Source organism: Felis catus, chromosome F1 (assembly GCF_018350175.1).
Source record: "Felis catus isolate Fca126 chromosome F1, F.catus_Fca126_mat1.0, whole genome shotgun sequence".
Classification (NCBI taxonomy): Eukaryota; Metazoa; Chordata; class Mammalia; order Carnivora; family Felidae; genus Felis; species Felis catus.
In genome coordinates, this window is record NC_058384.1 from 2,920,548 (window position 1) to 2,936,861 (window position 16,314).

The 16,314-nt window shown below is 39.3% G+C and overlaps 1 protein-coding gene across 17 annotated transcripts in view; it reads right to left on the minus strand.

Moving 5' to 3' along the window:
• The window catches only part of CDC42BPA (CDC42 binding protein kinase alpha), a 321,704-nt gene that overhangs the window by 164,177 nt on the left and 141,213 nt on the right, over nucleotides 1-16,314 (minus strand). For all 17 annotated transcript variants that reach the window (XM_019821471.3, XM_011290821.4, XM_019821472.3 and 14 more), the window contains 2 exons: nucleotides 10,432-10,525; nucleotides 676-876 (listed from right to left, as the gene is read on the minus strand). In XM_019821471.3, the coding sequence (XP_019677030.2) occupies nucleotides 676-876; nucleotides 10,432-10,525 (295 nt within the window). The remainder of the gene's footprint in view (nucleotides 1-675; nucleotides 877-10,431; nucleotides 10,526-16,314) is intronic.

The following is a 16,314-nucleotide window of genomic DNA, read 5'->3' on the forward strand; positions in this document are numbered from 1 at the left end:
CTCACTGAGTTATTTACAGTACAGAGTATAATTTTTCATCTTTGCCAGGTGAGAAAACAAATAGCTCATTTTTATTTTGATTTGCATTTTGTGTTATTACTGCCAAGGATGAGAATTTTTTAAATGTATTCTAGTTATTAACGTACTTATAGTATTAAGGATACAAATTATCTGTTTGTGATCTTTGTTATTCTACTGATGAAACCATTTAATTTCCTATTTAAAAAAAAATTTTTTTTTAATATTTATTTATTCTTGAGACAGAGACAGAGCGGGAACAGGGGAGGGGCAGAGAGAGAGGGAGACACAGAATCTGAAACAGGCTCCAGGCTCTGAGCTGTCAGCATAGAGCCTGACGCGGGGCTCGAACCCACGAACTGTGAGATCGTGACCTGAGCCGAAGTCGGACACTGAACCGACTGAGCCACCCAGGCGCCCCTTAATTTCCTATTTATTAGCATTTCTAATAAAATACAGGCAAAGGGAGAGCTAATAATCTTACGTCTAGTTTATGGATTTTGATTATTCATGTTTAGTCATGTTCCCTATTAGCACAGAAATTCAACTGTTCACTGTTCTTAGAAAATATTTTCTTTTTAAATATCACATTACTTTAAATTTATTACATGTATTATTTACCACATTCAGTTGTTGAAAAAAGTGAAATATACTAACTTTATGATTCATAATTTTTCCATATGTCTCCACCAGAGATTCTGCATAAAATGGTGTTTCTCCATAAAGCATTTCGTACATACAGACGCCCAAAGACCACCAGTCACACTCAGGTCCATATCTGCCTTTCCCGTCTTCCATGGCTTGAAGGATTTCAGGAGAGATATAATCTGGAGTTCCAACAGCCACTGAAGACTGGACCTGAAGAAGTTCACACACTGTTAGTAATCTACTACATTAGAAATAAATAATTGCTAAATTTTTTTTTAACGTTTATTCATTTTTGAGAGAGAGACAGAGCATGAGCAGAGGAGGGGCAGAGAGAGAGGGAGACACAGAATCCGAAGCAGGCTTCAGGCTCCGAGCCGTCAGCACAGAGCCCAACATGGGGCTCAAACTCACGAACTATGAGATCATGACTCAAGCTGAAGTCGGACGTTTCACTGACTGAGCCACCCAGGCGCCCCAATAAATAATAATTTTTAACTAAAAATATTTAGATTTACTTCAATACACAACAGACATTATTTCAAAACAACTACAACTTTTTCATTACCTGAATTTGGTCTCCTTGTACACACAATTAAATTTTATATAATCTCGACACTGGCAGTCCTCTGATTTCATAACACTATAGAATATTTATTACTGCTGTTGCTTCACTGACTATACTTAGGGTTGCCATATGATTTGGACACACAACCATTAAAAACAAATTGAATACTCAGTACAGAACATTCATTACTGATATTATCTGACTACCATGTACATATAAAAAAAAATCAACCTGGGAAAATCCTACAATTCATTAAAAAAAATTTTTTTTAATGTTTATTTATTTTTGAGAGAGAGAGAGCGTGAACAGGGGAGGAGCAGAGAGATAGGGAGACACAGAATCTGAAACAGGCTCCAGGCTTCGAGCTGTCAGCACAGAGCCCGACGCGGGGCTCAAACCCACGGACCGCAAGATCGTGACCTGAGCCAAAGTCGGGCACTCAACCGCCTGAGCCACCCAGGCACCCCTACAATTCACTGAAAGGAAGAAAAGTAACTCGCCCCAAAAAGGCCAGTACTTATGAGCAGTCCAGAAATTATTTCAAAATATCCTTTTGTTTTTAAACATCTCAACTGAAACCTAAGGAAATAAATATTGACAACGTACTGCAAACTACTTATTAATTTAAAAAGTTACAAAGGGAGAAAAACATACTCTTCAAAAAATTAAGTCCCAATAAAGAATAGCTGAGCATATAATTATGGTAAATTAGATGTAAATGAGAAAATAATTGCTAAAAATGATTTGGGGAACACATCATATAAGGTACTCTAAAGTAGAAGAAAATTAATTCTTTGTATGTTTTAAAGGAGCAGATCACATTCAGGTCCTTTATCTATTTTGAGTTAATTTTTGTGAATGGTGTAAGAAAGTGGTCTAGTTCCATCCTTCTGCATGTTGCTGTCCAGTTCTCCCGGCACCATTTGTTAAAATGACTGTCTTTTTTCCATTGGATATTCTTTCCTGCTTTGTCAAAGATTAGTTGGCCATACTTTTGTGGGTGTAATTCTGGGATTTCTGTTCTATTCTATTGGTCTATGTGACTGTTTTTGTGCCAATACCATACTGTCTTGATGATTACAGCTTTGTAGTAGAGGCTAAAGTCTGGGATTGTGATGCCTCCCGCTTTGGTTTTCTTCCTCAATATTACTATGGCTATCCGGGGTCTTTTGTGGTTCCATACAAATTTTAGGATTGCTCGTTCTCATCAAAACCCTAGAGAAGAAAGCAGGAAAAAACCTCTGACCTCAGCTGCAGGAATTTCTTACTTAACACATCCCCGAAGGCAAGGGAATTAAAAGCAAAAATGAACTATTGGGACCTCATGAAGATAAAAAGCTTCTGCACTGCAAAGGAAACAATCAACAAAACTAAAAGGCAACCAACAGACTGGGGAAAGAGATCTGCAAATGACATATTGGACAAAGATGCTGGCGAGGATGTGGAGAAACGGGAACCCTCTTGCACTGTTGGTGGGAATGCAAACTGGTGCAGCCGCTCCGGAAAAGTGTGGAGGTTCCTCAAAAAATTAAAACTAGATCTACCCTATGACCCAGCAATAGCACTGCTAGGAATTTACCCAAGGGATACAGGAGTGCTGATGCATAGGGGCACGTGTACCCCAATGTTTATAGCAGCACTTTCAACAATAGCCAAATTATGGAAAGAGCCTAAATGTCTATCAACTGATGAATGGATACAGAAGATGTGGTTTGTATACACAATGGAATACTACGTGGCAATGAGAAAGAATGAAATATGGCCTTTTGTAGCAACGTGGATGGAACTGGAGAGTGTGATGCTAAGTGAAATAAGTCAGGCAGAGAAAGACAGATACCATATGTTTTCACTCTTATGTGGATCCTGAGAAACTTAACAGAAGACCATGGGGGAGGGGAAGGGAAAAAAAAAAAAAGAGGTTAGAGAGGGAGGGAACCAAACCATAAGAGATTCTTAAAAACTGAGAACAAGCTGAGGGTTGATGGAGGGTGGGAGGGAGGGGAAAGTGGGTGATGGGCATTGAAGAGGGCACCTGTTGGGATGAGCACTGGGTGTTGTATGGAAACCAATTTGACAATAAATTTCATATTTAAAAAAATAAATAAAGGAGCATATCAAAAAATTAACATTCTCAGGGTAGAATAACGGCTAACATTCTGGATTTTCTAAAAAAAAAAGTATCATTCTTGGTTAATCATTAGAATAGACTTCATATTTGGCAATCCTGAGATTAAGTAACTTGAAAACTCTTCCACTGCAAACTCTTAAAAATGCTACATAAAATACAAAACAACCATCTTTATAAACATATAAATGAGCTCTTAAAAAAAAAAAAAGAAATTCTTAGGAGCCTATAATCAAGAAATGTTTGGGAACCAGGGTGATAATCATTAGAGCAAGGAGTGGGGCTGGCTGGGGAATGTTGGTTTTCATGTTCTAGGTCCTCAGGTTTTAACATATACAGGAGGACAAGAGGGCCTTCACCCTATATGAGGTTTGAAGCAAGAGGCAGCCCCATGTAATAGTCCTTACTCTAAAGCGGATATTGTATATAAATAAGTAAATACAATACTATGGATACTAAAAAGCACATAACTATAAAATCATGGTCCACAGAAATGTTCTAACTGAAGTTGAAAAGTATTTTTTTTTAAATTTTTTTTTTCAACTTTTATTTATTTTTGGGACAGAGAGAGAGAGAGAGAGAGAGAGCATGAACGGGGGAGGGGCAGAGAGAGGGAGACACAGAATCGGAAGCAGGCTCCAGGCTCTGAGCCATCAGCCCAGAGCCCGACGCGGGGCTCGAACTCACAGACCGCGAGATCGTGACCTGGCTGAAGTCGGACACTTAACTGACTGCGCCACCCAGGCGCCCCTGAAAAGTATTTAGAACTGAACAAGAGTCAGATGCTCTATTATATAGCAAACTGACAAAGGAAAAGAAAAGCACAAATAAACAACATTAGGGTGGAAAAAAACAAAAAAACCCTACACATGGAACAGATTTTAAAGCTAAGAAGAGTGCAATCTGAACGTTATACCAACAAAATAGAAAACTCAGAGAAAACAGACAATTTTCATAGGAAAAAAATAATAACTTACCAAAACTGACTCAGGAAGAAATAGAAAACCAAAGAGACCTATAACCATTAAAAAGTTTGAATCAATAGTATAAAATCTGCCTGGAAAACAAAAACAAAAACAAAAACAAAAAAAAGGAAGAAGAAGAAGAAAACAAAACCTCACTAAGGCAAAGGTGATTTAAAAGTGAGTTCCACCATTCTACAAATTACATAACCCCTGTGTTACAGATTAACTGCTCTAAAGCCAAAATGGGTAAGGGGAGAGGATATGACTACTCCCCTGTCCATTTTATAAGGCTAAAATACACAACCACAGAAACCAGACAAGAATGATTTGAGAAAGAAAATCATACCACAACCTCAGATATGATCAATCTCAAGTATGAATCTCAGGTAACAATACAATATAAAATATTAGCAGAGTCAACCTAGCAATTTGTTCAGAAATATGAATACGCCTTCATCATAAAGTTATGTTTAGCCAGAGAATGGATGACTTAACATTAGACAATCTATGTCATCCATCAGATTAACAGATTAAAGGGAAAACATCCTAATATCATCATCTCGATGGATGCAGAAAAATCATTTAATTACGACAATAACAACGATAACAACATATTCTTAGTAATAAGAAACAGAAATTTCCTTAATCTTATGAAGAATATACACCAAAAGTTTACAGCAAACATCATGCTAAATTTGACCCTATAGGAGAAACACTGTTAATGTCAAGAAGAAGACATAGAAACTCCCAATATTCCTATCCATGTAATACTAGACTGAAGATCACTGCATAAGGGTAAAAAATAGCATATGTAAGGAATGGAGAAGACAAAGCCCGAAGCTGATTATTACTTGTGGATCATATGACTGTCTATATAGAAAATCTAGAAGAATCTACAAATTATTTTGAATAAGAAATTTAGTGAGCTTGCTAGCTTCAAGATGAGTATACAAAACTCAACTTGGTCCTCAACAAAAGTAACAAGCTATTCAACTGGAAACTTTTTAAAGTTATCATTTGTAATGCTCCACGCCCCCAAAAATCCACAGTATGCCTAGGAACAAGCTTAACAAATTAAGGTCATGGATTTACAGTGAACATAATGATAAAGCTTCAAAAACAGACATAAAGGAGAACCTAAAACAAAGGGGAGAGACACCATATTTATGGAAGGCAAGATCCCATGTTATGGACATAAATTTCCCCGAAATCAACCTCTATATTCAATGCAGGTCTACAAGCTTGTTTGTGAAGGGGTATTTGTATGTGTGTACACGTATGTATACAAACCAAGAATATAATCCCAACGATCATACGGAAAAACAAATGGCCAAGGACAGCCGAGACGATTTGAGAAGAAAAGGAATTACAGCAGGACATCTCTCCCAGAAACTGACTTCTTATAAAGACATGTAGTGAGTAAGATGGCAGAGTTTTAACTTGCAGGTGAGAGCCAAAAAGCAAGGTGACACTTGACTTGGAAAGTCATAAAATTTGGGAAAGGTTAAAACTGAGGCAGCTGCCCAGGTGATAAATAAATCCTATCCAAAGTCATATAATCGTAACATTTCAGAACCCTGGGACAAACAGATTTTCCACAAGCTTCCAGATAAGGTGGGGGGTGGGGAGGATTACAATAGAAGAATTGAGAACTAGAACGTCGCCAGATGTCTCCACCGTAAATTAGAAGACAAGGCAAGGCCTGCTAGATATAATTTCAAATCTATAATACTATGCCCAAATAAATTATCAATCAAGTACGAGGGTAGAAGTGACACCATTTTTAAGATGTGCAAGATGATAAAATATTTACTTCCCCAGAACCCTTCTCAGGCAGCTACTACCAGCGGGAAAGAAAGCCAGACACGGGACCCAGGAGACAGAGGAGGTACCACTACAGAGCCGTGCAGCTAATCCCATGAGGAGGGGTGGGACAGTAGTGGCATGACTGTGCTACGACAGGCCAGCAGAACAGTCCAGATTAGAAAGGGGGGTGGCAAGGCTCAGGGTAGCCATCTCCAAAAGATAAAAGGGAACCGCTAAGTGACTTAATGTGTCTGAGAGAGAGAGGAATTACAGGGTGGAGAGTTTGGGGATAAACTGGCAAGGATCACACAGAAAACCAGGCAAAGTGGTCACTTACTCCAAGGACAACAAAAAGCTGTTCAAGAAAATAATTATAATTAAAATAAACCACATGGCAGCACTATGAACAATATTTTGTATAAAATCATAACTGAATAGGATTTGAGGAAAGACTGTGATACTTACACTAGGAAGACGAAAGTGTATGGGTTGGATGAGACGGTAGGAAATTTTCCACGGTAGGAAATTAACAGGTAAAATCTAAAACTAAATAATCAAAAGATAATAGCAAAATATGGTAACCAGAAATACGTAAGTAAAAGAAACGACAGAAGAAAAGCCAGAAGTCTGTAAGTGTCTTCCTCTAGCAAAAGAGATCCAGAGTAGAAAGAACAGGACACAGGAATGCAGTTTTTACGATAACCCTTCTTAAAATACATACAGATCGCTTCGAGGAAAAAGAAATTAAATGGAAAGAAAACTAGTACAAAGGCTTACTCATTATAATTTTTAAATGTTTGTTTATTTTTGAGAGAGGGAGGGAGGGAGGGGCAGAATCCGAAGCAGGCTCTAGGCTGTCAGAACAGAGCCCGACGCGGGGCTTGAACTCACCAACCGTGAGATCATGACCTGAGTCAAAGTCGTAGCCCCTCATTATAATTTTTTAAATGGAGGATAAACCTGCTGTTATGTCCAGGAAATTTATTTTGAGGTCATCAATAAAGAATGAATGATTGGGAAGACGCACCACGATTTCAGGAATAAACTTGATCGGGGGTGACTCCTGCGGACAGAAACAGTACGCACTGCATTCTGGGATGCACAGGGATCTGGACGGCTGCGAATCAGAGTCCCAGCTGTGAGTCTAAGGGGCGGGTAACATGCGCAAGTGGGGAAACGCTAGCTCTTTCCAGGGAATTCTTCTGCCGTGTGACTCTCTCCTCTCTAGAATTCTGATCCACAACTTCCTGATGCCACAGCCTCCTGACTTTGATCTGTGGTTTCTCAACTCAGCAAGACCACTCTGCGATTTCTCCCTTCTCGTGTCATGCCTGGCACGATCTACTGCCCACTTCCTGTCTCACATACAGCAGGTATTCTCGAGCAGTGTGATTCCACAGACCATTTCACGTGGTTTGTGTTACTTCCACGTATATCATAACCCCATGTGACAGTGTTATTATTTTTGCTTTTAACAGTCATCGGATGCCTTTTATGCACATTCCGAAGAAATATAGTCTTCTGTCTTTATCCTACCTATCTTATTGATCATATCTGATATTCTTTATCCCACCGATCTAAGTATGCAAATGGTATCATTCATCTCCTTTGGATTAAAGGACACTGCTTAGCATCCAGGCCTGCTGGAGATTAATGTCTCATCTTTCATGTAACTGAAAATGTCTTTTATTCACCTTCATTTTTGAAGAATATCTCTGCTTGACATAGAACTCTTGGTTTACACATTTTTTTTCCGTTCAGCATTGCAAAGACATCATTTCATTATTTCTGACAAGAGAGCTGTGGTTATTCTTACCATGTTCCCAAAGTATGAACATGTTTTCAATTCTGGCGGCTTTCAATTTTTTCTCTTATGTTTCATTTTCAGGAGCTTAATTGTGTACAAGTGGGGTCCCTTTTATAAACTTGAGACACACTAAGATTCTTAGATTTATGTTTTCATCATATTTGGTAAAAATCACCAATCCTACAAAGTTTTCCTACTCCTGTTTCACTCTCTTCTTCTAGTATTCCAATCCTATGGATCCCTGAGCCTCTATTTATTTTGCTTCAGTCTTTTTCTCTCTATTCTTCAGACTGGATCATCTCTTTTGACCTGTCTTCAAACTCACTGGCACTTTCTTCTCATATCTCTAACCTGAATTAACCTCCTCCTGTGAATTTTTTAAATTTCTATTACTATACTTTTCAAGTTCTAAAAGGTCTATTTGAGGGACACCTGGGTGGCTTAGCTGGGTGACCCGACTTCAGATCGAGTCATGATCTCATGGCTCGTGAATTCGAGCCCCGTGTCAGGCTCCATGCGGACAGCTCAGAGCCTGGAGCCTGCTTCAGATTCTGTGTCTCCCTGTCTCTCTGCCCCTCCCCTGCTTGTGCTCTGTGTTTCTCAAAAACAAACATTAAATTTTTTAAAAAAATAAAGGGTCTATTTGATTTCTTTCTCTGATGAGATTTCTTATCTGAACAATCTTCAAGGCTGTATTTTAATTGTTTAGGCACGACCTGAGCCAAAATCAAGAGTCAAACATTCAACCAACTGGGCCACCCAGGTGCCCCTGACTGCTTCTATTTTTTAACTCTGTATCGTAATCCCTATTGTGTCCCCATTTTTGTTTGGTTTGGTGATTTCTGATTGAATGCTGGTCACTGTCAGTAAGCTGTTGGAGCACAGAGCACGGATCCTGTTATCTTTCTCTGAAGATACTAATTCTTGTAGAAGAAGATAAAAAAAAAAAACTACTTCCTGATCTCCTTGAACAAGGGTTAGCTTACAATGATACCCTTGGAGGGCAGGTTTACAGGAAGTCTAAGATTCATCAACTCGGGGCTTGAACGCACGACCCTGAGATCAACACCTGAGCTGAGATCAAGAGATGGATGCTTTAACTGACTAAACCCCCGGGGCGCCTCTGTACCAGTTTCTTTAACCAACCATCAGAAGGACATCTGGTTTTCCAATTTGGGGCTATTACAAATAAAGCTTCTGTAACCATTCATAAATGTACTGTTTTTGTGGGAATGCAAATTTTCATTTTTCTGGAATAAACACCAGGTGTGCAATTCCTGGATCACATGGTAATTGCCAGCTTATTTTTTTTAAGACACCACTAAGCTTTTTTATGGTGTCTGTACCGTTTCACATTGCCTCCAGTAATGTGTGAGTGACAGACTTCACATTCTTGTCAGCATTTGGTATTGTCACCAATTTTTCTTTTTTAATGTTTGTTTACTTTTGAGAGAGCGATGGAGACAGAGTGCAAGCGGGAGAGGTGCAGAGAGAGAAGGAGACACAGAATCCGAGGCAGGCTCCAGGCTCTGAGCTGTCAGCACTGAGCCTGACGTGGGGCTCGAACTCACAAACGGTGAGATCAGACCTGAGCCGAAGTTTTACGCTTCATTGACTGCACCACCCAGGCGCCCCACGTACGTTTTTATAGTTGTTTATAGTGAGAGGACAATTTGGTACCAATCACTCCTTTCATCATGACCAGAGGCAGAAGTCATATAATCTACTTTTTTCAAGATACCTTCTTAGGATAAATTTTCGGAAGTCAAATTACTGATCCAGAATAATAGGACATTTTCATGCCTTTGCTCTCAAAAACAATGCCTGCCAATTGAAATTACTTACATTTGGACCTCTGCTATATAGCCAGGAAGTTGAAAAGCAAGCAAAATAAAACAAGACAAAACAGAGAATAAATTGGGGCATTTAGACTTCTATGTAAGTGAAAGAAAACAGCTGAAAGATATAGGGTTAGGACAACTAAACCAAATGGTCACGTAAAACTGAATCCACATAGAGGCTATCCTGATTAAAGCAATCATTTGTTGAACATTGTCCCTCAAAACAAAAACTAGACAACTAGGGAAGAAAGATGAAAAAAATAAAGGTGAGGAAGGAGCCACATTTTCTTCTTCCATCTGGGACCGACTTCATTCCCTTCTCTAAAACTGTGAAAATATCTCAAGAGCAATCAACAGTCCCTCTAAAGACACAAAGTTCTCCTAAAAGACGCACTGTATCAATCTTACCATCACTAACATACACAGTGAAAATGGCAAAGGACTTTATAAACAAACCCTATTATGAGTCAGTATGCCTAAATGCTGTTGTAGGAAAAGGTGGCGCGGAGAAAGTCAAAAGGACAGATGGACGGACAGGCGGACGGGTGGATGGATAGTTAACTACTATAAATACGTGGATTCTAAAGCAGATAAAGAGGACAAGTAGCAAGGGGGAGATCTATGGATAAAATGACTTCAGATTTATCTTTATTTACCGTTCCATCTTCCATCAGCTTCAGACAAGAACCAAAATCTGCTAACCGAATATGTCCATTCATGTCCATCAGTATGTTGTCAGGTTTGATGTCCCTGAAAAGATAGATATGGTCAATTTTTAGTGGGGGGGGGGGGGAACTGAACCATTCATTTGGTAAGACAAAATTTTATTTGGAAACTTCAACTTCTTTTAAAATCAATACTCTAAGAACACCTATTTGACTAAACTTTATGGGTTCAAATCCTGGCTCCAATTCATATGAAAACTTCCTTAAACACACGCACTTTCAGTGTTCTCCTGGAGATAAAAACTTTTTGGCAGTTTTCATTCAGGTTGAATTAACTATATAATGAGCACAGATTCCAGTATGACCACGTTAGGCCTACTTTCAATACACGGAGAAGACCACGATGTCTTGACACACACAAAACAAACTATCCTTTGGCCGTGAAACTGGAGAGGGAAAAATACACTTCCTCGACCTCATACTAAATAAATTTCTAATTATTTCAGTTCAAAGTAATTCCAAAGACATTACTTCATAAAGCTGATTTTGAAATTCATCTGACACACCGCTTGGTAGTAATTTACGTGATATGCTTGTAAGGCATCCAAATCTAATTAACAAATCGCATCACACCAGTTTTTGTATCTGTTTCTACATTTGAATAAGGAAAAGTGTTGCAAACCTTGGCAAAAATCATACGTAAAACGATTCCTGTAAAGAAGACCCAGCAACGCGTTTTCTAATCACAATGTAAAACTTGTGAAAAATTAAGAGATTAGACCCTCTCAATGTATTCTACCTGGTGAGGAAGAAAAAGAATCTTCTATGAACATCATATATGCAAAAAGAATTCCATTACCATGTGGTTACGGTCATTTTCTTTCCCATTTCTTTCCTTGACTTATTTACTTTATAACTGGAGGTTTGTACCTCTTAATACCATTTACCTATTTCACCTATCCCCCCACACACCTCACCTCTGACAACCATCAGTGCGTTCTCTGTATTTCAGAGTCTGTTTTTTTGTTTCTTTCTTTGTTCATTTGTTTTGTTTTTTAGATCTACACAGAAATGAAATTACAGGACGCTTGTCTTTCTCTGATCTCACGTAGCATAATACTCTTCAGGTATATCCATCTTGTCACAAATGGTTAAATCACATTCTGTTTATGGTTAAGTAACGATCCGCTCTATGTATGTACATCTTCTTCATCCAATCATCTATCAGTGGATACCTGGGCTGCTTCCATATCTTGGCTATTATAAATAATGTTGTAATAAACATAAGGGTGCACGCATCTTTTCAAATTAGTCTTTCCGTTTTCTTTGGCTAAATACCCAGGAATGTTATTACTGGATTATACGGTATCTCTGGTTTTAATTCTTTTAGGAACACCCCTTCCCTAATGTTTTCCACAGTGGCTGCACCAGTTTACAGGCTCACCAGTAGCGCACGAGCATTCCTTTTTCTCTACGCCCTCACCAACACCTGTTATTTCTTGTCTTTTTGGATTCCAGCCATCCCAACAGGGATACCGCAACATCTTGTTGTGGTTTGGATTTGCATTTCCCTGATGATGAGTGATGTTCGGTACCTCTTCATGGTCAGCATCTCTATATGACTCTCTTGAAAAATGTCCATTTAGTGCTTATGCCCATGTTTTAAGCAGATGGTTTGGTTTTTCGTTACTAAGCTGGAGGTGTTCTCTCTGTATTTTGGAGATTTGCTCCTTATTGGACGTATCACTAACAAATATCTTCTGCCATTTAACAGGTTGCCTTTTTGTCTTGTTGATAGTTTCCTTTGCTGTGCAAAAGCTTTTTTTTTTTTTTTAATGTTTATTTTTGAGAAAGAGAGAGAGAGAGACAGCGTGAGCGGGGAAGGGGCAAAGATAAAGGGAGACACAGAATCCGAAGCAAGCTCCAGGCTCCGAGCTGTCAGCACAGAGCTCAACACGGGGCTTGAACCCACAAACTGTGAGATCATGACCTGAGCCGAAGTATGACGCTTAACCGACTGAGCCACCCAGCCACCCCAAAACCTTTTTATTTTGATGTAGCCCCCATAATTTATTCTTTTGTTTCCCTTTCTTGAGGAGACCTACTTAGAACAAAGCTGGAGGTATCATGATCCTAGATTTCAAGCTATACTACAAAGATGTAATAATCAAACGGTATGGTATGGACACAAAAGCAGACAGATGTACGGAACAGGATAGGGAGCAAATAAACCCAAGCTTATGTGGTCACTTAATCTACAACAAAGGAGGCAGGAATACACAATGGAGAAAAGACACTCTATACAACCAATGGTGTTGGAAAAACTGGACAGCACCATGCAAAAGAATGAAACTGGACACTTTCTCACACCGTACACAAAAATAAACTCAAAATGGATTAAAGACCTAAATGTGAGACCTGAAACCATAAAACTAGAAGAAAACATAGGCAGCAGTCTCTCTGGCATTGGCCTTAGCAACATTTTTGTAGATCTGTGTCCTCAACTAGGGTCATTTTAACTGGAACGATACCACTCAAGGTTTCTATGCCTCAATTTTCTCATCTACAATCGGGATAGTAGGACTGAAGACATTTCTGTGTGCAATACACCACAATATGGCAAATACTGACACACAGGCTAAGTCCAGCCCATTGCCTGTTGTTGAAAATAAAGTTTTGTTGTAAATAAAGTCGCTTCCATTCACTTGTAAGTACTGTCTCTGTTGGCTTTCCCACTATGACAGCAGAAGCAAGTAGCACTGACTACGGTGTGGCTTTCAAAGCCTAAAATATTTCCTATCTGACCCTTTACAGAAAAAGCTTGGTGACACTTGTTGTGGAGGACAGAGAAAGGATAGATGCACTGAAAAACAACAACAACTTTTATAGGAAATTGGCTTCATTATCCTCAATGTCTGAATTCACCCTGAACTGTCAGAGTGGCATATTAAAAAAATATTCTTCTGTTGCTTGGAAACATCAAAGAACTATACTTTAGTGCTAGAGGACCCTTAGAAATTACCTAAATCATTTTTAGATGACTATAAAAAATGTATTGTATTTTTATTTTAAGAGATAGTGGGGCACCTGGGTGTCTCAGTCAGCTCAGCATCCGACTCTGGATTTCAGCTCAGGTCATGATCTCACAGTCTGTGGGTTCGAGCCCCACACTGGGCTCCATGCTGGCAATGTGGAGCCTGCTTGGACTTCCCTCCCTCTCCCTCTCCGCCCCCCTCTCTCTCTCCCTCTCTCTGCCCCTGCCCAGCTCACACTCTCTAAGTAAACAAACTTTAGAAAAATATATATTAAGCTGAGGCACCTGGGCTCAGATGGTTAAGTGTCCAACTCTTTACTCTCTGGTCATGATCTCATGGTCACTGAGATAAGAGACCAGTGTTAGGCTCCACGCTGAGCATGAAGCCTGCTTTAGATTCTCTCTCTCTCTCTCTCTCTCTCTCTCCCCCCCCCCCCCACCCTTGTGCTCTCAAAAAAAAAAAAAAAAGCTGTATAATTACTACACATAACTGTTCCTGGTGTATTTCTCAGATTAACAAAATTTTTTTATGTTTACTTATTTTTGAGATCGAGAGAGTGTGAGCACTGGAGGGGCAGAGACAGAGGGAGACACGGAATCGGAAGCAGGCTCCAGGCTCAGAGCTGTCAGCACAGAGCCTGATGTGGGGACCGAACCCATAGGCCGTGAGATCATGACCTGAGCCAAAGGTGGACACTTAACCGACTGAGCCACCCAGGCAGCCCTAGTTCTCAGATTTTATTTATTTTTTTAATATGACAATTTGTATTTCAATATTTTCTGTGATTTCTTTTTTTTTCAATATATGAAATTTATTGTCAAATTGGTTTCCATACAACACCCAGTGCTCATCCCAAAAGGTGCCCTCCTCAATACTCACACCCACCCTCCCCCCCTCCCACCCGCCATCAACCCTCAGTTTGTTCTCAGTTTTTAAGAGTCTCTTATGCTTCCCAGTTCTCAGATTTTTAAGAAGACTAAAAGAATTACAGAAAAGGAAAATAGTGAAAGGATTCATAATCATCATTTTTAAAATATTTTTTATGTTTATTTTTATTTTTGAGAGAGAGAGAGAGACACACACACGGAGCACAAGCGGGGTAGGGGCAGAGAGAGCGGGAGACACAGAATCCAAAGCAGACTCCAGGCTTTGAGCTGTCAGCACACAGCCCGACACGGGGCTTGAACCCACGAATACAAGATCATGACCTGAGCCAAAGTCGGATGCTCAACCGACTGAGCCACCCAGGTGCCGCCATAATCATTAATATTTTAAAGATAGGAAATATTAAAACCTAATTAGACAAATAAATTGCATTTATATTTATAACAAATAATAAACAGTGTAACGGAAAATATTTACCAGGACGGTACTGACTCTCCCTAAGTATCCCATTTCCCTCCCGTATCATCTCCTTCCCCCCACTCCCGAGAGGTTAGCAACCACTACCCTGTTTACTGTATCCGCGTTTATTTTATGTTATTAGTACACATATATGCAACCATTAAGACTATGTATTTTTCTGAATGTCTTTAAACTTTGTAATTGATACCAAACTGTGTGTAGCCTGTGCAACTTGGTTTTATTCTAATACTGTTTCTGAAACGTGTTATCCACGTTGATACACATTGTTCCAGTCTGTTAGTTTTAATTGTCATATGGACTACTTCATATACCGAACTTCTCAATTCTCCTGATTATAGAATTAGCTTGTTTCCAACAATTTCAGATTGTTGTAGGTTTCTATTTTGCTAGTTTACAAAATTCTGAAATGAATATTTTCATAAATGTCTCCTGGTGCTTACCTGTGAACGTTATCTCCAGGCTGTGTAACCAGAAATGAAATTCTAGAATTCTACCCTGTGTGTCTTCAACTTCACAACTGTGATTACTATTAAGGTTAAGAATCTTTTTCGTCTCACGTTCCTCTTCTGTAAAATGCCAGTTAATATCCTTAGCCATTTTTTTTTTTACACTGTGTGTGTGCGGTTTGCTTTGGGTTTTGGCTAATATTCAGGAATTGTTTACTCAAACTTAGGTTGCACGTGTTACAAATCTCTCAGCATGTGGGCATGTTTTTCCTAATTGTTTATAATATCTAATTTGTAAAAAAAAAAATTTTTTTTAACGTTTATTTATTTTTGAGACAGAGAGAGACAGAGCATGAATGGGGGAAGGACAGAGAGAGAGAGGGAGACACAGAATCGGAAGCAGGCTCCAGGCTCTGAGCCATCAGCCCAGAGCCCGACGCGGGGCTCGAACTCACAGACCGCGAGATCGTGACCTGAGCTGAAGTCGGACGCTTAACCGACTGAGCCACCCAGGCGCCCCCCAAAAAATTTTTATTTAATGTCAATGTAGTCTTCTAATTTGTAATTTGTGTTTTTGTCTTTTTCACCATTTTCAACTTTTGTGAGATGTAATTGACAAATGAAACTGCCATATATTTAAAGTATACAACATGACAATGTGACTTACATATACATCTCGCTGAGTTAAGTAACACACCCGTCACGTGTTTACTTTTGTTTTGGGTGGGTTTTTTTGGTAAACACTTAAGTTTGACTCTGTTAGAAAAGCTGGGTTATATAATACAGTACCATCAACTAGTCACCATGTTATACATCAGCTTCTCGGACCTCATTCATCTTCTAACTGAAAGTTTGTGCTTTTACCTCCCTCTCCCTTATTTCTCCAGCCCCTGGCAACCACAATTCTATTCTCGCGATTTGTGGGTTTTGTCCTGGGAAATCTCCCTTACCTTCTCCCCGAGGTCCTAAGGGTAGCGTCCCATATTTCCTTCTGTAAGTTTTAAGGTTTTACTTTTCACTTCAAGTCT